A 23,794-nucleotide genomic window follows, 5' to 3' on the forward strand; every position below is an offset into this window, starting at 1 on the left:
TGGAAATCATCCTTGGGACAATATCGTATCACTTTTTCAGTCTTCGCATTTAATTATTGTATTTAATCACTTTGAAGATATATATTTCTGTAAATCATTATACTATTTAAATGAATGCACATCCATCCCCGAAGTGTGTGCGGTACGACAGACCTAAACAAGACAACTTCAAGACTCATCTGCAGTTCTTTGGTGCTTTTACTGGAAGTATAAGTCTTTCTCCCATTAATATTATTCACAGCACAAACACTTTTCATTTTATGATAAACGTACTCAAAGGTTCAAAGGTTCATTTAATATCAGACAACGTATGCAGTATACAACCTGAAATTCGTACTCTTCACAGACATCCACAAAACAAGAACCGCATTGAATGACTGTCAGAAACATTGAAGCCTCGAAACCCCCCTCCCTGTCCTTTGCATGAACAGTGGCAAAAACATTGACCCTCCCATTCATGCCAGCAGAAGCACCGACCATCCCCACCTCCCCACCATGCAAGCAGCAACAGAGGTTCCTCCCAAAGAGACTTTGATCCAGAGCGCATCAAAACTACAGACCACAAAACATCAATTATTTTAAAGTGCATGTTTCTTGTGTATTTACTCAGCTTAGTGGCTCCAAAAGACAATGACATTGTCCTTTGGTTACTGGACATATCCCATGGCTTTGAAATTTTCATTTGTTGCTCAGAAATTTTTAAAAAACATTTTGCCAAAACAGTGGAATATTGATATTCTTATATAATTCTGTTTTAAATAAAATAGAACTGAACTCGGTAGAAAATAAATAAGGCTAAACGAGACTTATCATAATGAAGACAAGGATCAGAAATTATACAAAAGAAAAATGTATAAAACCTCTAAATGCATACAGTATATCTTAGAAATAAGGAATCGATTTTAATTCATAAGAGCATAACTTTATAAGCTCCTCTGAGAGAATATGAATCAGAATTATCTCCAGATTAGAAACTTTCATTTCTTTATTAATATAACCAGATTTCAATGTCAATGTCATCTTCAACAAAAGGCTTTTGCTTCAAAATTCAATTCATTAAATTATTAAAATACCAAGCTGGTGAAAGAGTTATGGTATGATCAACTGAAGATATTAATAAAGCTCTACAGTTAGCTGCATTCAAATGCAAAATAAATTCAGTTCCATCAGAGAAAAGGCTCTTGCCAATATTTGTGAGGAACCCTTTAATGCTGTTAACAGAGATTACTCTACTTAATTGAAATATTTTGTGCATAGGATTGTAGAAATGTTTAATTCTAGAAGTTTGCATCTTGGAGCTTTACTCAATTTCAATGGGATATTAACATTTGAGTCATTCAGATCCTCACTGATATTAATGGTGTGCCCTTCCTATGTACCTGAAGTTAACAGAGAGGCCAAAGCCTGTGAACTGTGGTTGCTAAGCATTGCCTTGTGTGTGTGTGGGGGGAGGGGAGTGGGGGCAGAAAATAGATCAACCATTGTAAGCCACCTATCAGGTCAAGCTTAGAGAACTTCAGTGGTTTAGAAATTTATTTTGTGCACACAACCAAACTAATAATTTCAACATATTTCGTGGTCTTCCATGATCTGCTTTTGGCTACGCACTGTAAAGTAAACTGCACAATGCCTCTCAGAATTGAAGGGAGCAATGTCTGAAAACTTACATTAGTATCTAATAAGTAAGATAGATTAGCATAGTTAAACCAACACCCACCAGAGTTGCATACCCACTTACAAGTCTGGGATTGAAAAATTGCATCAAGTGGGCCTTAGGCATCAGGAGAACGGTGTGCCTCCTGGTGAATTTTACCTTCCTTCATCCTTACTCTCAGTGGGAATCTGTGAGGCAGTGCTTGAAAATCACACCTTCTTTTAACCAGGCACTTTCTACCTTCCCAAAAAAAACTGTGATTTTAATCAACTATGGTATAGTTAATACCTCTTATCATAAAACATGTTCATAGCCTTTGTCCAAAGTTTGCTCCCCATTGCACCATCTCTCCCATCCTTTATAACAAAAGCATCAATAGCAAAACTATCACTCAGTCATGAAGAAACAAACACATTCTAAAAAGGAAAACCTTGTGCCAAATTAAGTAATTTATATAATTATAATAATAATGAATTATACTTGCCATTCACTTGCAAGATATGAGTCTGGTACAGCTTTTCATAACCATCTGCATGGCAGCTATAATTTCCCATGTGAGTTGTGGTTACCTTGGTTATATACAGTGAGCCATCATCTCCAAAATCCTAAGGGATAAAGTTTTAGTGAAAATTGATTTATTAAGATAAACCTTGTATTTTGACCCTCTATAATAAAACACATAATTGTTAAAACTAAATAAATCCCATAAAAATCTTCCATCATTTAATATAATGACACTTAAAATCATTGCATAAGTTTATTATTAAACATGCAAATCAATGTTAAGCAACTAATTGCAGAATATTATCTTCTTAAACAATAAAATAGCTAAAGCACAATACAAAGGTTTTAAAAAGGGTCATCAATGCCTTGTATTAATAAATGTCATAAATGTGGCTGCTATGAGATGAGTGATAATTTCTATTTCAATTTTAAAGGCCAAATAGGAGCTGTGAATATTTAATGCCCAGCATGATGAATTTATATCACCAGAAGAGATATGCAGAACTGTAAACGTTTGACAGTAAATCATTCATATGAAGAGTATTTTTTATAGCAATTTTATTTTTTTCACTATTTTCAGATTATGCATGCCCATTGCTTATATCAATAAAAATAGTGATCTATTGGTGACCAACTTTCAAATCACTTGTAGGTGACATGATCCAGGGGAGAACCTATCTCAATATCCACAGTAACTTCCTTTTACAATTCACTTTAATTCATTTCATTCAGAGAGATGAACTGTGATTAACAAGCTTGTCATCGCCATCTCTCAGCCAGCACAACCACAGTTGCTCATGTCCATTATTCTCCACCCTTTCACTGACAGCCCTTATGTTCTCCTCACCCTCTTTCCCTTTCTGCATCTCAAAGCCTGATTTCTGATTTGTCTTAGTTCTACCGACCCGAGGTGCTAACCTCCAGAGATTTCCTCCTTCTGATTAATGTTTCACTTTAACGTCAACAAACTCAATTTTATTAAACAGGCATTCTAAAGGAAAACTATAGTTCTCATACATATATTCTGGCATATTTACAAACTGTTTGTGAGGTTGTGAGTGTTGCAAAGTATACTGTGAAGTTCTACCAGTCTACTTTCTTAAAAGTGAAGTAATGACAGATGGAGTTACAATGAGATTGGGTTGGGATTCATAAAAAAACTTCATTATTCTCTGAGCATGAATTCAAAGAAAATTGAGAAACCATTTTCCTATGGGATATTAAACCATGGATGAAATTGATTTATGTGGAGTTGAATATGGCCTGAGATAATGGTGAGAATAAACTACAGGAGCAGAGGGGAACTTATGATGATATGATGTCGTGTCATGCTCTGTGATGTTCCAGGACCATTCCTATTAAGCTTGGACAGCGCACTACAATTATACTTTTTTCTCTGCCACTTGGGTGACTTTACTCCAACACAACACTTTGATCTTTCCAAGTGTCAGCTGCTGTGTTTAGAAATCTGAGCTTGTCAAAAAAGAAAGACCCTTGTATGGTGACCATCCACCACACCCTGAGCACTGTGATCAGATACGGCTTCTGTTAAGAGCCCTTCTCCTCACCACACACCACCTCTTCCAGCCTTAATCTATGTATCCTCCACCCACTCTCTTAAGCATGCTACACTGTATCGTTTTGTAGAGGAACTTTTAATTCAGCAGAATTTCCTTCAGTATCATCCATATTAGTTCCTGTTGTCAAGTTAAGTCAAGTCAAGTTTATTGTCATTTAACTATATATGTGTTTACCACCAAATGAGACAGTGATTCCCTGGACGAGGGTTTAAAGCACACTAGTGCAAATAACACACAATAACTTAGGAAAGTAAAAATTAGACTACCATCACTTTAAAGCTGATTAACCAAGGCTATCTTTTAATACTCTGACAGAAGTCACTCTCATTCTTGCTAGAGTGTACTGTTTTTTGTTTATTAAAGGAAAATAGATAATTGAGCATAGATACCCTTTTGTTTATGTTCAAATTATCCCTCTGTTGATCCAATAGGGACTTTCTCTGTGATTGGCAGGCAGACAGGATCTTCTCTGTAACTGGCAGACAGGCTTTTTCATCAGTGATCCAGACCATGCCAATGGAGACTGGTGCACCTAAAGTACCGAAGGTCAATCTGCCATGGCTGAGACTTGGTCTATCCAAGCTTACTCTTGCATGCCTGGGCTCAAATGTATCCATGCAGGGCTTACTACTGATTGCCTGAACTCAGCTGCAGATAATTCAATCTTGCTTCTATTTTCTCTGAGCTCAGACCCATATTATTCCAGGCTTAGATTTAAGAGTCTGGCTTAGACCTGGTACGTCTCAAGTTTAATTTTTAGTGTCTGGACTGAGATCTACTCCGTTCTAGCTTATTCCAAAATATTTGGGCACAGACCTGATCTATCCTGGGCCTAGCCTGATTATCCTGTGCTCAGATCCATGTGATCCTGTGCTTAGTTGCAAGGATTCTGGACTCACAGGACCATCAAGGGCTTAGTTGTGAGTATTGGAGTTCAGGCCAAGGCTACTAGTCCCCAGAATTACATACTCAGCTCCAATCTACTCTGGACTTAAAACCAAGGCTCCCGGTCTCAGTCCCATTGTTGAGTGTGTTCTACATTTAGAATAAGATTCTTCAAAGAGCTTGCTCCTTCTAGTAGTTGAGGAGATGAATATGAACAATACCATGCTATAAACTGAAGTGAAAGAAAATGGTCAGGCCAGTTCTCCTCATTAAAGCAAGACTGAAATAAAACAAAATTAACAGATCATTCACTTGATGGAGTTTTTGCGATCTTGCCGTATACATCAGCTGTTTTTTTTTAACCATCTGAAGTTCAAAGTTATTCATCATACAGCATGTTTTACTGAGAGTTGCTGAAAAGTATAAATACAAGTTTCTTACAGTTAAAGATAATATCTGCTGAATAGATTTTAGTACAATTATTTTAGAAAGGACAACCATGTCTTTGCAGGCAGCACAGTGTACTCTTTATTAAAGGACCTCACTAATCATCTGCATCCAGCTTCAACTTCCAAAATGGTGCTTGGGAGCAGACTGATAAACACAGCATGCTCAAGATAGCAAGCGTAGTCCAGCAAAATCTGTTCCACAAATGTGCATGAAAGTGCCCAAAACAATTCTGCTGGCTGTAGTAACAATACAACACAAATTATAGAACTGATCCAGTTGCTCCGTCTCTGAGAAAGCTAGTCAATTACAACAAGTAACATCTAAAACTTTAGTGCATGCTGTGCTTTCTGGCACATTGATGGATGCCTTGTGTTTTCAATGCCTACTTGTCAAGTCAACAATCACTACAATTTCTACGAACATCGGGAACCATGGTTTCAAAATGATCAAAACAACATGCAGAGCTTATCCCAGTGAAAGGTTAACTAGGCAGCTTAAAAACGACTGGACAGCACGGGAAGCTGAAAAGCAAATCTTAGCATAAATTTGCCTAACCATTACTGAGCGAACAGCAATATAGAAAATTATGTAAACATCACTCTGAGCTCTGGTCAAGTGCCAATGTACTATGACCGACCACTTTAGCTGGCAAACAAAATTGTTACCACATGCAGCGATCTTTTCCAGAGCTTTACTTGTGTGTTATGATGCCAAAACAATATTTCAACTCTTGATGGAAACAGTTTCTGGCAATGAATGTGACAATAGTGACTGTTTTGACTTCTTTGGATGCTCGCTCTGAAGTGAATGTTTATTTGTCTAAGACAACTTGCAGCTACATATAATTTGCTAATTTTTTATAAAACATGATCAATATGCTGATAAATATTACTTTAAAGATTTTGGATAAAGCACAGAAAGGAACATGTTTGATGCGTTTGACGTCCTTTTGCCTATACTCAATGGAGTTCACAAGGATGAGGGGACCTCTCAATGGAATACTGGATCCTGAAAAGCCTGGATAGAGTGGACATGCAGAGGTTACTTTCGTTAGTAGGAAAGTCTAGGATCTTATGGCACGGCCACAGAATAAAGGTTTGTCTCTTTAAAACTGTGATGAGGAAGAATTTCTTCAGCCAGAGGGTAGTGAGGAATATGTGGAATCTGTTACCACAGAGGGTGGTGCAGCCTTCAGTGGGTGTATTTAAGGCAGAGGTTGATAGGTTCTTGATTGGTAAAGGGGTTAAGTGTTACAGGGAGAAGTGTTTCGGGCTGAATGGGGTTGAGAAAAAACATCAGCCATGATTGAATGGTGGAGCAGGCTCAGTGGGCCGAATAGCCTAATTCTGCTCCTATATCTTATGGAAAATCAGGTGCAAAGAAACAGAACAGGATTTCAATGGAAGCTGGCAGTTAATGCTGCTTTCTCACGGCTCCAGCAAACCGTGGCAGGGTCATACCTGACACATTTGGTGTCTGGAATTTGCACATTCTCCTGTGATTGCATGCATTTCCCTGGGAGTCGAGTTTCTCCTCACATCCCAAAGAGCTGCTTGTTCATAGTATAATTGGTTGCTGTACATTGACCCTTGTGTGGCAAGAGAATCAGTAGGGAATTAAAGGGCATGAGTGACAGAATGGCTTCCAGTAAAACAACTGGTGACGAGGAATGCTGTGATTACTCTGATGGTCCAATTGGTCCCCTTCTATGTTGTAAGGAAATATGAAAATACAGTTTGATTCTGTAACTGATGCTATGGATCTTCATTGATATCATTCACTGAGAAGATGTTTAGTACTTAAGTGGCAAGACAAAATCTCAGCACAATAGTTATTTTTATGACAAAAGGGAATTCTATTCTATACAAGACCTTAGTTAGACTCCACTTGGAGTACTGTGTTCAGTTCTGGTCACTTCACTATGTGTTCAGTTCTGGTCACCTCACGACAGGAAGGTTGTGGATGCTACAGAGAGAGTGCAGAAGAGATTTACAAGGATGTTGCCTGGATTGGAGAGCATGACTTATGAGAATAGGTTGAGTGAACTTGACCTTTTCTCCTTGGAGCAACAGAGGATGAGAGGTGACCTGATAGAGGTGTATAAGATGATGAGAGGCATTGATTGTGTGGCTAGCTAGAGATTTTTTCCCAGGGCTGAAATGGCTAACATGAGGGGGCATAGTTTTAAGGTGCTTGGAAGTAGGTACAGAGGGGATGTCAGGGGTAAGTTTTTCCACACAGAGAGTGTTGGGTGTGTGGAATGCACTGCCAGTGAAGGTGGTAGAGGCTGATACAATAGAGTCTTTTAAGAGACTCTTAGGTAGATGCAAGGACTTGAGAAAAATAAGGGCTATGTGGTAGGAAAATTCTAGGCAGTTCCTAGAGTAGGTTACACGGTTGGCACAACATTGTGGGCCAAAGAGCCTGTAATGTGCTGTAGATTTCTATGTTTCTAAATATTTCACAATGGATTAGATTAGATTATGAGGATACTCAGTCCTCATTTATTGTCATTTTGAAATGCATGCATGCGTTAAGAAATGATACAATGTTCCTCCAGAGTGATATCACAAAAAAAACAAGACAAACCAAAGACTAACACTGACAAGACAGCATAATTATAACATATAGCTACAGCAGTGCAAAGCAATACCATAATTTGATGAAGAGCAGACCATGGGAACCGTAAAAAAAAGTCTCAAAGTTCTGATCGACTCCCAATAGTCCCCGATAGCAAGCGGCAGAAGGAAGAACCTCCCTCTGCCATAAACCTCCAGGCACCGACAATTGTCAATGCATTGGAAGCAACCGACCACAGCCAACTCTGAGTCCGTCTGAAAACTTCGAGCTCCAAACAGTCCTTCGACACCAAGCACCGAGCACCATCTCTGCCGAGCGCTTCGACCCTGTCCCAGCTGCTGAGCAACAAGCAAAGCCAAGGATTCAGGGCCTTCAGAAGTGAAGGACTTGTTAGTTCAGTGGCTAGGCATTGTAAAGAGGTATGGGGTTCAAGGTAATACATTACGAGTTGATGCTTCGATGAATATGACTGGACACGTGCCTGCAATAGGCACAAATTCAATATCCTAGTATGGAGGGTGAATGACTGAGTAAGGAAGTGTGTTGAGGTGTTACATTGATAGTACGGCCTTGGAACATTGCTTATGTCTCAAACTGTTTGTTTCACACTTCACTGTCTCTTTCTGTGAAGCTCTCAAACAACTGCCCCAAAAAAATTGGCTTGTCCTGCACAGCATGTAAGAAGAGCCTGAAGAAAAGTCTAACCACAGATGAGATGTTCACTGATTTCTTTTAGCATTAGCTTTGAGGGTTGGGGCAACAGAAGACTGAAATTGCTTGGCCCTATCTTTGATCTCAGGATTTGGTGCAAAATTTGGCCAAGTTTGAGGATGGAAAGTGATGTTTCTGAACTGTGCCACCATCCAGGGGCAGAACAGTGAATGTCTCTTGTATCTGATATTGAAGGGAGAAATAGGAAGAAAAGTATTCCATGGCATGTGACCTTTCTTAAGAAATTATTAAGTTATTTTGACAACAGCAAAATACATCTTGCCATTTCTCTCTCCTTTGATTGAATTATCTACACCAATGAACAAAGAGGCAAACTAGGTTGTTTCTTGGAATGTATGCGGGATGGTTTTTTGAACCAACATGTCGAGGAACCAACTAGAGAGCAGGATATTCTGGACTGAGTTTTGAACAATGAGGAAGGGTTAATTAGCAATCTTGTCGTGAGAGGCCCCTTGGGTAAGAGTGACCATAATATGGTGGAATTTTTCATTAAGATGGAGAGTGACATAGTTAATTCAGAAACAAAGGTTCTGAACTTAAAGAGGGGTAACTTTGAAGGTATGAGACGTGAATTAGCTAAGATAGACTGGCAAATGACACTTAAAGGATTGACGGTGGATATGCAATGGCAATCATTTAAAGGTTGCATGGATGAACTACAACAATTGTTCATCCCAGTTTGGCAAAAGAATAAATCAAGGAAGGTAGTGCACTCGTGGCTGACAAGAGAAATTAGGGATAGTATCAATTCCAAAGAAGAAGCATACATATTAGCCAGAGAAATTGGCTCACCTGAGGACTGGGAGAAATTTAGAGTTCAGCAGAGGAGGACAAAGGGCTTAATTAGGAAGGGGAAAAAAGATTATGAGAGAAAACTGGCAGGGAACATAAAAACTGACTGTAAAAGCTTTTATAGATATGTAAAAAGGAAAAGACTGGTAAAGACAAATGTAGGTCCCCTACAGACAGAAACAGGTGAATTGATTACGGGGAGCAAGGACATGGCAGACCAATTGAATAATTACTTTGGTTCTGTCTTCACTAAGGAGGACATAAATAATCTTCCAGAAATAGTAGGGGACAGGGGTCCAGTGCGATGGAGGAACTGAGCGAAATACATGTTAGTAGGGAAGTGGTGTTAGGTAAATTGAAGGGATTAAAGGCAGATAAATCCCTAGGGCCAGATGGTCTGCATCCTAGAGTGCCTAAGGAAGTAGCCCAAGAAATAGTGGATGCATTAGTGATAATTTTTCAAACTCGTTAGATTCTGGACTAGTTCCTGAGGATTGGAGGGTGGCTAATGTAACCCCACTTTTTAAAAAAGGAGGGAGAGAGAAACCAGGGAATTATAGACCGGTTAGCCTAACATCGGTGGTAGGGAAACTGCTGGAGTCAGTTATCAAAGATGTGATAACAGCACATTTGGAAAGCGGTGAAATCATCGGACAAAGTCAGCATGGATTTGTGAAAGGAAAATCATGTCTCACGAATCTCATTGGATTTTTGAGGATGTAACTAGTAGAGTGGATAGGGGAGAACCAGTGGATGTGGTATATTTGGATTTTCAAAAGGCTTTTGACAAGGTCCCACACAGGAGATTAGTGTGCAAACTTAAAGCACACGGTATTGGGGGTAAGGTATTGATGTGGATGGAGAATTGGTTAGCAGACAGGAAGCAAAGAGTGGGAATAAACGGGACCTTTTCAGAATGGCAGGCGGTGACTAGTGGGGTACCGCAAGGCTCAGTGCTGGGACCCCAGTTGTTTACAATATATATTAATGACTTGGATGAGGGAATTAAATGCAGCATCTCCAAGTTTGCGGATGACACGAAGCTGGGTGGCAGTATTAGCTGTGAGGAGGATGCTAAGAGGATGCAGAGTGACTTGGATAGGTTGGGTGAGTGGGCAAATTCATGACAGATGCAATTTAATGTGGATAAATGTGAAGTTATCCACTTTGGTGGCAAAAATAGGAAAACAGATTATTATCTGAATGGTGGCCGATTAGGAAAATGGGAGGTGCAACGAGACCTGGGTGTCATTATACACCAGTCATTGAAAGTGGGCATGCAGGTACAGCAGGCTGTGAAAAAGGCGAATGGTATGCTGGCATTTATAGCAAGAGGATTTGAGTACAGGAGCAGGGAGGTACTACTGCAGTTGTACAAGGCCTTGGTGAGACCAGACCTGGAGTATTGTGTGCAGTTTTGGTCCCCTAATCTGAGGAAAGACATCCTTGCCATAGAGGGAGTACAAAGAAGGATCACCAGATTGATTCCTGGGATGGCAGGACTTTCATATGAAGAAAGACTGGATGAACTGGGCTTGTACTTGTTGGAATTTAGAAGATTGAGGGGGGAGCTGATTGAAACGAATAAAATCCTAAAGGGATTGGACAGGCTAGATGCAGGAAGATTGTTCCCGATGTTGGGGAAGTCCAGAACAAGGGGTCACAGTTTGAGGATAAAGGGGAAGCCTTTTAGGACCGAGATTAGGAAAAACTTCTTCACACAGAGAGTGGTGAATCTGTGGAATTCTCTGCCACAGGAAACAGTTGAGGCCAGTTCATTGGCTATATTTAAGAGGGAGTTAGATATGGCCCTTGTGGCTATGGGGATCAGGGGGTATGGAGGGAAGGCTGGGGCGGGGTTCTGAGTTGGATGATCAACCATGATCATAATAAATGGCGGTGCAGGCTCGAAGGGCCGAATGGCCTACTCCTGCACCTATTTCCTATGTTTCTATGTAATTGCACATATTAGACACCAATTCTGTGCCTCGTTCTGCAATGCCATTGCCTTTCTTTTCTCGCCACCTTCATTAGCACTTCCATCCTTCCCATCAGCCTTTCCTTGGATCCTTCCAGATTGGTAGAATGATCCTTTTGTCTCAGCGCTCAAAATTAATACAATCAATACACACATATCTCTGAGTTATTACCCTCTTTCACCATTGCAAGGCTAATTGTTCCATGGCAGACTGATGAAACAAAATTGACAGGCCTTTGGAGATCAGTGTAATGCATCCTGCTACACTGCCACTGCTCTGTGAGGCTAGTAAAAAGCACAAATTCCCCAGAGCAACAGCAAACTGCTCACAAAGGAAATGAAAAATTGTAATTGCTGCTGTGATTTTTTTTTGTCTTGCTGTGCAAATCTTCAGCCTTTTCTGGATTCTTTGCGTAAATCTGACTGTGTATACAGTATGTTGATAGGAATGTATTATACATTCTTGCATGAATGTTACGCAGATAACTAATTGGAAAGATGCCAAATGCTAGCCGTGCCTCCATACATATTTTATGTATTCATTTATCTATATCATATCTAGGGATTTGTATTATCACCACAAATCTCCTGACCGCAGTTTTTGGATTCCAATCAAAGTTATGACTTTAAAGCATTTATGTCGGGTATGTTTAAATCTTGGTATACTTTGAATTCTCCGTGTGTGACTAAATGTGGAAAACCTAGTCTTGCTGAGTGACAGCTGATGCATCACTATGGTCCTATATACATTGTATACAAGTCCACTTGTATACAATTCACTGTATAGGATTCCACTTACCAATTCTAAACCGGTTAGCCATCGAGATCCCATTCAACTGAATGAGATTTCAAGACTGGGAGGAAAAAGAGAAGTAATTTGTTTTTCATTTATTTTATTTGAATGTTTTAATTTTAAAATTTGTGGATTTTATAATGTTTTAAATATTAATAATTTTTATGCCTTGCTACTGATAAAACGCAGCAAACATTCATCAGATTGATTCTTAATATCACAGGCCTGTCATGTGAGGAAAGATTAAATGGGTTAGGCCTCCAGTTGAGAGTTTAGAAGAATGAGTGCGACTGTCATTGAAATATACAAAATACTTCGAGAGCTTGAGAGAGGGTAGATATAAGAGGATGCTTCCTCTGACTGATGAGTCTAAAATTAGGGCTTAAAGGTAGGTAATTTAGCAATGAAATGAGGAGAAATCTCTTAACTCAAAGGGTGGTGAATCTTTGAAATTTGCCGCCTCAGAGAGCCATGGAGGCTCAGCCACTGATTACATTCAAAACTGATTTTGAGAGATTTTTGAGTAACGAAAGAATCAAGTGATTTTGGACAGGAAAATAATTATCAAGGTGGAATATCACCCCCATTTTAATGATTGTCAGAATAGAATTCAGGGGCAAAATGACCTTTTCCTACTCTAAATTCTTATGTTCCTACTTGCGCTTGTTACAATAATTTGCATATATCCCTCAATGTTAAAGATTTAAAGGCAAAGATAGAAAAGCTCCCAAGCTTTGACAGAGGCAAAGCTCTGCATCACCTTGTCCTCTGGCAGGGTGCTCTAGGGTGTTGTCCCAGCAGCACACCACCTGATTCCTAATTATGCCTGCAGACTCATCATCCATTTCCTGGATGGAGAGAATAACTTCGATCACCTCTCATATCTGAACAACTTGCAGCCAGAAAGCTCTCACGAAGAACAATGTAATTTATGGCAAATGTCATCCAAGCAATAGACATGTATACCTTTCTGAACTTCAGAATACTGCTATGGGATCTTAGATATTGAGTCTAGCATATCTGTGAATTTGTGTTTGTTAATTCTTGTTTTATCTAGAGGCATTAAGCCCTTGTGCTTTCTGTTGAATTTGTCAAGTTTATTTTGACTGGCACAGGTTTTCCGTGTGCTATGATTATTCCTGATTAGCACTCCTCGCGGGGTCATTGTGTTTCCAGAATGATTTGTCTCGCAGTGTCGCTCGGTCGAGCCACCGAGCTATTTGAACTTGTATAGATAAACTCTTGTTTCTGTCTCTACATGGAAATCTGTTGTTCATCCGCACCTGGGTTCAGTCACCTGTCAGCACACATCGAAACACATATCACCTGACACTTTCATAGTATTGGCTTAATACCTCGTTCTAAAGATGTTATGGCCTCCTGATAACAGTTTTCATTAGTACAGAAAGCAGAAGTTTTTGACCCACTTCACTTCTGCGCATGGAGTAATTTAAATAATTACTAAGACTGATATGTGAATTCAGAAGAATCAATTCAAAATTAAAGAGAATATTAATTTTAACTTTCATGACATAATTTTAAAGGTTTATTCATTTTATCTTAAACAACTAAAAAAAAGATTTAAGTCTATGAAAACACTGAAAAATCTTGAGGTTTTCTTTAATAAAATATGCTCATCATTATTGAGAAGTCTAGTAGTATATTGACACTGTGCAGCTCAGATCTTTGTGTGCAGCTGAAGTATATTACAGTGACTTATTTGTTAAGGTGATGTAGTTGCAGATGTTTCTAAAATCTGAGTGCTAAGGCTAGTGCTGTTTGATGCCACAAGCTCTTGTATCCTTATAGCCATGATGATCTCTTTCCCATGCTGTTTGCCACAGTCTGTATCAACTTTGTTTCTGAAGAAGGTATCCTTTAACCTGGTGTGGTTCAATCAAGATGAGTACTCAGATTATGGTAGCTGAAAGCAGCAGGGCAGAACTTAATCACCCTCACCATACTTCTTTGGCTTTAGAAACATGAGAGGCTTTTTTCAGAGCACAGCACAAGGGTACATTTCATCTCACTGTATCCATCATGAGGCTGCTTGGAAGAATAATCCAATAATCCTCTGATCCTGCCTCTTAACCCAGCAATTACTTCGGGAAAACATTTTGTAATTCACTTCTGAAAACCATCACTGACATTTCAGTGAGTGTATTCTAAATCATAATTACTTGGGTAAAATTGTCCATTTTTTTCACATTGGATTTATTTGTCAATTATTTTAAATATAAGACCATTAGACATAGACACAGAATTAGGCCATTTGGCCCAACGATTCTGCTCCATCATTCGATCATGTTTGATTTATTATCCCTCTCAACCCCATTTTTCTGCCTTCTCCCCGTAGTCTTTGATGCTCTGACTAATCAAGAATCTATCAAATTCCACTTTAACTATTTCCAATGACTTGGCCTCCACAACAGGCTGTGGCAATGAGTTCCACAGGTTATATACTCTCTGGCTAAAGAAATTCCTCCTCATATCTGTTCCCAATGGGTGTCCTTCTACTCTGAGGCTGTGTCCTTTGGTCCTAGACTTATTCATTTATTTCTTCTACCAAAGTTCATGACCAGACACTACCCTTCAATACATTCCATCTGCCATTTCTTTGCTCATCCTCCCAATCTGTCTACATCCTTTTACAGACACCCTGCTTCCTCAACACTATCTGCTAATTGACCTATCTTCATATCATCCACAAACCTAGCCACAAAGCCATCAGTTCTGTCACCCAAGTCATTGGCATATAAAGTGAAAAGTAGTGTTTGCAACACCGCCATTTGTGGATCACCACTAGTCACTGGCAGCCAACCAGAAAAGGCCTTCTTTTTCCCATTCCTTACCTCCTGCCAGTCAGCCAATGCTATATTCATGCTAGTATCTTTCCTCTAATACCATAGGCCCTCATCTTGCTAAGTGCCTCATGTGTGTGGCACGTTGTCAAAGGTTTTCTGAAAATCCGAGTAAACAACATCCAGTGACTCTCCTTTTTTCTATCCTGTCTGTTACTTCCTCAAAGAATTCCTACATACACTATATGTCCTGGTGGTAGAACTGAATTGTCTCTGTCAACTCCAGTCAAATCCTGCCACGATCCTGAACTCAGTAAAATTTAATTTTATCCTTCTTTGCTCTAAAGAAAGTAACTCCATTTCTCCAATTCCTCCATGTAGCAAAAGCCCCTCATGTGGTAGCATGCTTCTACATCTCCTCTGTAGTATTCAGGGTTTTTACGTCCTTCTGAAGGTGTTTTATATTTCTGAAAACATCCTTGCTTCTGTACTGAAAAGGTTCAATATTAATTCATCCACTCTCTCAGACATCATTGCAACAAGGTAAATCTTATGATAAAAAACTATTGTGACTGCACCTCTGAAAAAGTTTCTGTAACCAGGAAGTTTAGAGTGCAGGTGTTCAGAGAAGAGGGACATCTTATACAAGATTAAATGTGTCTCCTACATTCAAATGCTGACCTGTTTTAAGGTCAATGTATTTCATAGCATCCCATATGGGCCTGCAAGAAGAGCAGTGCATTCCCAATACCCCAAAGAAGCCCAGCCAGTGGTGACCCTCTCTACCTTCTGCTGGGATCATCACCTGGATCTCTGTCTGTTTATCAGCCCTCAAACCTTTGAGAATCATCAGCAACCCTCCCATTGTTGAACTCTGCTCAATGGACAGCCAGCTTATAAATCCGGTCATCCTCAAGATTCAAGATTGCTTATTGTCATTCTTCAGTCACAATTATAAAGAGAACAAAATCATTGTTACTCCAGATCCGATGCAGCATAAGAAACACAGACATAAAGAACACAATAAATATAAATACATAAAAAAGTTTGTATACATAGACTGATGGTATGTACACAAAGTGGCAGGAGCTCGGTACAGAAGTATCTGTATATAAGATGTGGTGGGGTGGGTTAATGGGTGTAGGTGTTGATCAGCCTGATGGCTTGGGGGAAAGTAACTGTTCTTGAGACTGGGGATCCTGGTGTGGATGCTGAATAGCCTCTTCCCTGATGGGAAACCATCCATGAGCAGAGTGAGCAGGATCCTTCACGATATTGCCGGCTTTTTTCTGCAACCTTTTTATGTACACTCTATGTTCTTGGTGGTGGGTAGCCTGGAGTTGGCGATGCACTGGGCAGTTTTAACTACCTGCTGTAGAGTCCTCCTATTTGCCACAGTGCAGTTTCTATACCCTGCAGGTATACGACATGTTAGGATGCTCTCAGCTGCACATCTATAGAAGCCATGAGTATTGAAGTGCTTATCGCAGGAAGTGCAATACAATTTCCAGAGGTCCTACTGTCAAATTCAGCAGGCTTGCCAAAAAACTGCTTGGGTCCTCTGTAAATATTATGCCTTGCATGGCTGCTAATAAACCAACAATCCTACATGCTACAGATGGGCAAGGAATGTTGGGCCTTCCAGTGATAATCATATAACAAATAAATAAATGTACTTTAACAGACAAAAACTTGTTTCGCCACCTTCAAGTTTTTGTGAACATGAGCCAAAGTTTGTGCTCTTGTATCCTGTTAAATTATGTTATCTCTCTCCCACTTAATTTTCAAGATGCATATCTCTCCATATCAAATTTTATTTGCCAAGTTTCTACCAATTTCATCCTTTTGTCATGACCCTCCCATAATTGCCTTTTTGCTCTTTATAGTTCCATTGTTTGTGCAGTTTTCTTCAGCAAGTTGCGTGAAATGTAAGAAATATGTATTGTCAAATTAACCCTAGAAGTTTCAACTGGAGTGCTGTCATGAACCTTAAGAATCACCTTGGATACGGGCTAGGATACAAGTTGTTTAACACATTGATCTAATCAGTGTGCCAAAGACATGAATGGCTTGTGCAATCATCTTGCACATTTGAACACTATCAAGAGAGGCTATAAAGTATGTGGGCAAGCTGAAAAAGGTTCATGATATTAGATGGTATTAATGGAAAAAACACATAGGTAGTCATTAGAATACTAACTTCTGAGCATAATTCACCATTTTTGACATAGCTTTCATTACATTTTTCACACATAACTATTTATAATGTGAAATAAAAATTCGCCTAATACACTGGCAATATTTTCAATTTATTGATCATGAGATGATGAAATGAAAATCCCTCTCCTAAAGAACTGAATATCAATGCTGAAGACATAAGTAAACCAACACCAGAAAATTTGGAGATTATGGGCAGACATACACCATTATCAAGTTGTCCAGCAACATGTGGATGAAATTTTTCTGGAGGACCAATGCCTGTGAGTTTGGGTGTCCAGGCCAGGAACTGGAGGTTGGAAGACTGATGCCTGTGAATCTAAGTGTCCAGGGCCAAGCACTGGAGGCGCCCAGTGCTGGGGTTGGAGTGTGAGTGTGAGTGTGTGGAGGTGGTAAAGGGGCTTGTTCTGGATTTGTGTTGTTGGTGTTGCTTGTGCTGTTCTGCTGACCAATGTGGGCATGCTATGTTGGCACCAGAATGGGTGGTAAGACTTCTGGGCTGTCCACAGCACATCCCTAGGTTGTGTTGGTTGTTAATGCAATCGACACAGTTCACTGTATGTTCCAATGTACATGCAATAAGTAAATAAGAATCTGAATCGGAGATAATCATGATTGAAAAAACAGTCCAAATTGCAAACTAAATTCAAAGTTTTACAAGATAAAGAAACATTTACCTCTACAAAATATATCACTTACACTGATATCTTCCAGATCCAAGTTATTAAGAACAATATTGTTGCGTTTCCAAATTATTGGTGGCCTGAGGATTCCCTGAATTGAACATGTTAGGACTGCACTCTGCCCCACTGTTGCCGTAGTTACACTCACTTTCTGATCTTCTGCCAGAGTCAATTGAACCACCTCTGGAAAAATAATATTTTTTAAAATTAGTTAACATTTCCTATTGATCTGATTAAAATGTCTGTATATAATAACAAATCAGAAATATTTTTAAAAAGATTCCAGGAACTCTTCAAAGGACATTACATTTTAGCATTTATTCCTCATTGGGATTGACTAATATCATGCATGAAAAGCCCTTTACTTTAGATATGTTTGTAGTGAGATGGAAAGGAGTGCAGAAATTAAGTGGGATGTAAATTTCCAAAAACAGTAAATGTTCAGAGAAACAACTAATTTGAAGTATCATCTGCAGCAAGAAATATAGTTATATTTCCATTCTCAACCAAAATATCACCAAATATTTGTATATTTATACAAGATACAAGTATTTGTATAATGCTAAATTCACTTAATATAATTCAGTAAGATCTGGCTTGCATATCGTGATAGCAAAATCTTAAGAAATTAACAAATAAATTACTTTGGTGTAGCTGTGATCCTATTATAAAAATAATTTTAATAAGCACATTTTATACCTATGAATGACAAAATGTTATTTTGATTGCATTGCGTTAAACAAGAGTATAAGCTCCACAATCACCATCAGAACAGGTGCACCACAAGTCTGTGTGCTTAGACACCTGCTCTACACTTATGGCCGTGTGGCTAAGCATGGCTCCAATGCCGTATTCAAGTTGCTGAAGACACCACTGTCGGCTCAAAAGTGGTGATGAGTCAACATACAGGGGGGAGGTTGAAAAGCTGACTGAATGGTGCCACAACACAACCTCTTACTCAATGTCAGCAAGACCAAGGACTTCAGGAACAGGAACTATCAAATGATCAGAGTTGGAGAGGGTCAGCAACTTTAAATTCCTCGGTGCTGTCATTTCAGAGGACCTGTCATGGGCCCAGTACATAAGCACAATTATGAAGAAAGCATGGCAGTGTCTCTACTTCCTTAGAAGTTTGTGAAAATTCAATTTGACACCTAAAACTTTAACAAACTTCTATAGATGTATGGTGGAGAATATGTTGACTGGCTGCATCACAGCTTGGTATGGAAACACCAATGCCCTTGAAAAGAAAATCATGAAGAGTAGTGGATACCGCCCAGTCCATTATGGGTAAAGCCCTCCCCACCATTGAGCACATTTACATGGTGCATTGTTGCAGGAAAGCAGTATCCATCATCAAGGATCATGCTCTCTTTCACTGCTGCAATCAGGAAGAAGGTACAGGAGCCTCAGGACTCACACCACCAGGTTCAGGAACAATTATTACCCCATCAACCATCAGGCTCTTGAACGAAGGGAGATAACTTCATTCAACTTCATTTACCCCATCATTGAAATGTTTCCACAATCTATGGACTCACTTTCAAGGACTATTCATCTGATGTTCTTAATATTTATTGCTTCTTTATTATTATTTCTTTTGTATTTGCACAGATTGTTGTTTTTTGCACACTAGTTATACACTCAGTTGGTCTCGTCTTTCATTGATTCTACGAGGGATGATTGATAATTTTGTGGCCTAATGTAGAAGGAGTCAATTTTAGAAAACCTAGCTCATTTATTTTTCCTACACTTACACACTTAGTCCAGCAGTCGTGGGACATACGGATCCTTTCTTTGTAGAAGTCGGCATCTTGGACATCCAGAAGTGGTGCACAGCAGGGGTGATTGATAAGTTCATGGCCTCAGATAGAAGGAAATGAGTTACTAACTTCAAACTTTCTGCATTTTCACTCAAAGAGCTGAACTGCACATGCATGTAACGAGAGCTCATTTCCTTCTACCTTAGGCCACAAACTTATCAATCATCCCTGCTGTGGACCACCTGGAGGTCCAAGACGCTCTCGTTACATGCACATGCAGTTCAACTCTTTGAGTGATAATGCAGAAAGTTTGAAGTTAATAGCTCATCCCCTTCTACCTTAGGCCACGAACTTATCAATCACCTCTGCTGAGGACAACTTCTACAAAGAAGGGATCCGTATGCTCCACAACCACTGGACTAAGTGTGTAAATGTAGGAAAAATAAATGTGCTAGGTTTTCTAAAATTGGCTCCTTCTACGTTAGGCAACGGACTTATCAATCACTCCTCGTATTATGGTTTTTATTCTATTATAGATTTATTGAGTATGCTTGCAAGAAAATAAATCTCAGTATTGTACATGGTGACATGTTTCCTTTGATAATAAATGTACTTTGAACTTAAACTCATTCTGTCCAAGTGAACAATATTTTTCAGTTTAACTTTTCACTTTTACTTTTGGAAAATTATAGAAACATAGAGAAAAGGAATAGGTCAGCAATTCCTCAAGCCTGCTCTATCATTCAATGAGATCATGGTTAATCTTTTATCTTGATATCATATTTGCAAACTTTTTTCCTACCATTTGAATGTTTTTCTGTCTCGAATTCTATCTCTTGCTTAAATACATCTAGCAAGCTGACTTCCACTGCGATTTGTGGTGGAATGTTCTACAGGTTCACCACTCTCTGGGTGAATTGTCATCATCTTTTTAAGGAATTCTTCATGATGTTCAGTCTGTTCCTAATTTCTCAACCAATATTACTAACTTGGTCACCTGGGCATTATCATAGGGCTATTTATGGGACTTTTTACTTTCTGGTAAAAAACATCCCCGCCCCCTTTTCTCCACTCTGACCATTTACCTCTACACACCTGCATATTACTTCACTCTGGGTCCCTTTCTCCTATGGTCCACTCTCCTCTCCTATCAGATTCCTTCTTCTCCAGCCCTTGACATTTCCCACCCAGCTGGCTTCACCTATCACTTTCCAGCTAGCCTTCTTCCCCTTTCCACCACCTTTTTATTCTGGTGCCCTCTCCTTTCCTTTTCAGTCCTGAAGAAGGGTCACAGCCCAAAATGTTGACTTTCCATAGATGTTGCCTGATGTGCTGAGCTCCTCCTGCATTTTGTGGGTGTCGCTTTATAATTGACTTGTGTTTTCTACATTACAACTGGGCACAACACACCAGAAGAGATATTTCAATGAATATAAAGTGCTTTAGTAAGTTCTGAAAATGATTTGAAAGAACACTTTCTTTTGTATTAAAAATCATCATATATACAAGGACTTGAAATGAATGTTAGCATTCATTTCAAGAGTCTAGAATACATGAGTATTGATGTGATGCTGAGACTTTATAAGGCATTGGTGAAGCCTCATCTTGACTATTGTGAACAGTTTTGGGCTCCTCACCTAAAAGAAAGATGTGCTGGCATTGGAGAAGGTTCAGAGGAGGTTTGCAGGAATGGTTCCGGAAATGAAAAGGTTATCATACGAGGAATATTTGATGGCTCTGGGTCTGTACTCACTGGAATTTAGAAGGATGGGGGGTGGGGTGGATCTCATTGAAACCTTTCTAATATTGAAAGACTTAGACAGAGTAGATGTGGAAAGGACGTTTCCCATGGTGGGGGAGTCTAGGACAAGAGGACACAGCTTCAGGATAGAGGAGGCATCCAGTTAAAACAGGTGTGGAGAAATTCTCTTTAGCCAGAGGGTGGTGAATTTGTGGAATTTGTTACTACAGGTTGCTGTGAAGGCCAGGTCATCGGGTACACTTAAGGTGAAGATTGATAGGTTCTTGATTGGACATGGCATCAAAGATTATGGGGAAAAGGCCGGGAAATGGGGCTGAAGAGGGGGAAAATGCATTAACCATGATTGGAGCAGACCTGATGGGCCAAGTAGCCTAATTTTGCTCTTATATCTTCTAGTCTTATAGTTGTGGACTTGGAACTTACAGTACCAATTTATAACTTAGAGCCTTTTCTAAAACATTGTACCTGTCATATTAAAGGGTTGCTGTTGCATTTTCAAAGATCACATCAACATTTTTCGTTATCCATATACTACAATTCACAATGCCTTAAAAAATCTTCAACCCGATCCCAATTCAATCTTATCCCAATTTTTGTCAAATCATAAAAAAAATGCTGATCTACTTGCAATGGAAGAAGATGTATTAAGACATGGACAGGTTATATTGATGGGAGAGGTATCTGAGTAGCTAGATGCACTAAAAGTGGACAAATTAGTCGGTTCAAATAGGATACATTTTAGTTTGCCTGGGGAAAGAACGGAGTAAATTACAGGGAGTAGATGTCCTAAGTGTAATATTCTCACCACCTATAAATTCAAGGATAGCACTCAAAGACTGGAAAATTGCAAGTGCTACATTCCTGTTCATGTTCATAACATCTATTTAATGTTCAACCAACCACAACAGCATTAATATTTTCTTGAACACAAGTCAAACTGGCACTCATGGAGTTTACCCCTATATGCCAAGACTGTAGGGATAAACTGATTGACTGGTAGTTATGGGATTTAAGTATAGGTGGAGCAGGTTACAGAAACAGCAGTTTGGAGCAGAAGTATATTGGTTTATTGTTACATGTACTGAGGTACTGTGAAAAATATTGTTTGTACAGATCAATAATTGCAGAGAAAGTGCATCACAGGTAGACTATAAGATGCAAGATCATAATGATGTACATTGTGAAGTCAAGAGCCCATTCTTATCCATACTAGGGAACTGTTTTGTAGTCTTTTAACAGCAGGATAGAAGCTTCCCTTGAGCCTGGTGGTGCGTGCTTTCAGGCTTTTGTATCTACTTCCCAATGGGAGAGGGAAGAAGACAGAATGTCAATGGCAGGTGGGGTCGTGGACAATACTGGCTGCTTCACCAAGGCAGCGAGAAGTGCAAACATGGAGTCCATGGAGAGGAGCAAATTTCCATCATTGTGTCCACAATTTGCTGCAGTTTCTGTCTTGCAGTCACTGGCAGAGCAATTGCCATATTGAGCCAATTTGCAGATAGGATGCCCTCTTTAGTGCATCCAGATAAGATGCATCAATAGTTTGATTATGGTCAGAGAGGACATGCGCTTTTGCCTCTTGAGGAGGTAGGTGCATTGGTGAGCTCTCTTGGCCATGGCATCTACATGGTAGAATCAGGACTGTCTATTGGTGAAGTTCACCCTTAGAAACTTGAAGCTGTCTGACAGTTTGACCTCTGCGCCATTGACAGGCAGACCTACTCCAATTACCAGAAATGTAGAGAATCAGGAAACATTGAATGAAGGTCAAAGTTTTAAAAAAGCATGGTTAAAAACACTGAATGGGGCAAATGGTCAGTTCAATGTTCAAAGTTCAAAGAAACTCAACAGAATCCAAAAAAACACACACAACACAAGACGGTCAGACATATAATGTGCAAAAAATAGAACAAATTGTGCAAACAATAAAAGAAACGTGGACAAAAATACGAGGGGTGATTGATAAGTTCGTGGCCTCGGGTAGAAGGAGTCAATTTTAGAAAACCTAGCACATTTATTTTTCCTACATTTACACACATAGTCCAGCGGTCATGGAGCATACGGATCCCTTCTTTGTAGAAGTCGGCGTCTTGGACCTCCAGAAGTGGTCCACAACAGGGCTGATTGATAAGTTTGTGGCCTAAGGTAGAAGGAGATGAGTTATTAATTTCAAACTTTCTGCATTTTCAGTCAAAGAGTTGAACTGCACGTGCATGTAACGAGAGCTGTATAACTCATCTCCTTCTGGGTTAGGCCACAAAATTATCATTCACCCCTGCCGTGGGCCACCTGGAGGTCCAAGATGTTCTCGTTACGTGCATGTGCAGTTCAACCCTCTGAGTGATAATGCAGAAAGTTTGAAGTTAATAACTCATCTCCTTCTACTTTAGGCCACGAACTTATCAATCAACCCTCATACATAAAACATGAACTGCAGAATCCCTGAAAGTTAGTCAACAGTCAGTGAGCCATTTCAGTGCTCAAATGACATATACAGGGAGTGGAGAGGAGTGATAGGTTAAAGATGAAATTTAATTCTGCAAAATACAAAATACTTATAAGCATGCCATTTAGGAGCAAAACTGCACTCTGCCAGTTAAGTTGATTATAGAAGATGTGA

General features: G+C 39.5%; 1 protein-coding gene across 3 annotated transcripts in view; it reads right to left on the reverse strand.

Annotated features, from left to right (window-relative positions):
- The window catches only part of fstl5 (follistatin-like 5), a 747,707-nt gene that overhangs the window by 163,391 nt on the left and 560,522 nt on the right, over nt 1–23,794 (reverse strand). For all 3 annotated transcript variants that reach the window (XM_072254701.1, XM_072254700.1, XM_072254702.1), the window contains exons 7-8: nt 17,666–17,832; nt 2,139–2,259 (exon numbers count right to left, since the gene is read on the reverse strand). In XM_072254701.1, coding sequence (XP_072110802.1) covers nt 2,139–2,259; nt 17,666–17,832 — 288 coding nt within the window. The remainder of the gene's footprint in view (nt 1–2,138; nt 2,260–17,665; nt 17,833–23,794) is intronic.

The sequence above is a fragment of the Mobula birostris genome, chromosome 4 (genome assembly GCF_030028105.1).
Source record: "Mobula birostris isolate sMobBir1 chromosome 4, sMobBir1.hap1, whole genome shotgun sequence".
In the NCBI taxonomy this organism is placed as follows: domain Eukaryota; kingdom Metazoa; phylum Chordata; class Chondrichthyes; order Myliobatiformes; family Myliobatidae; genus Mobula; species Mobula birostris.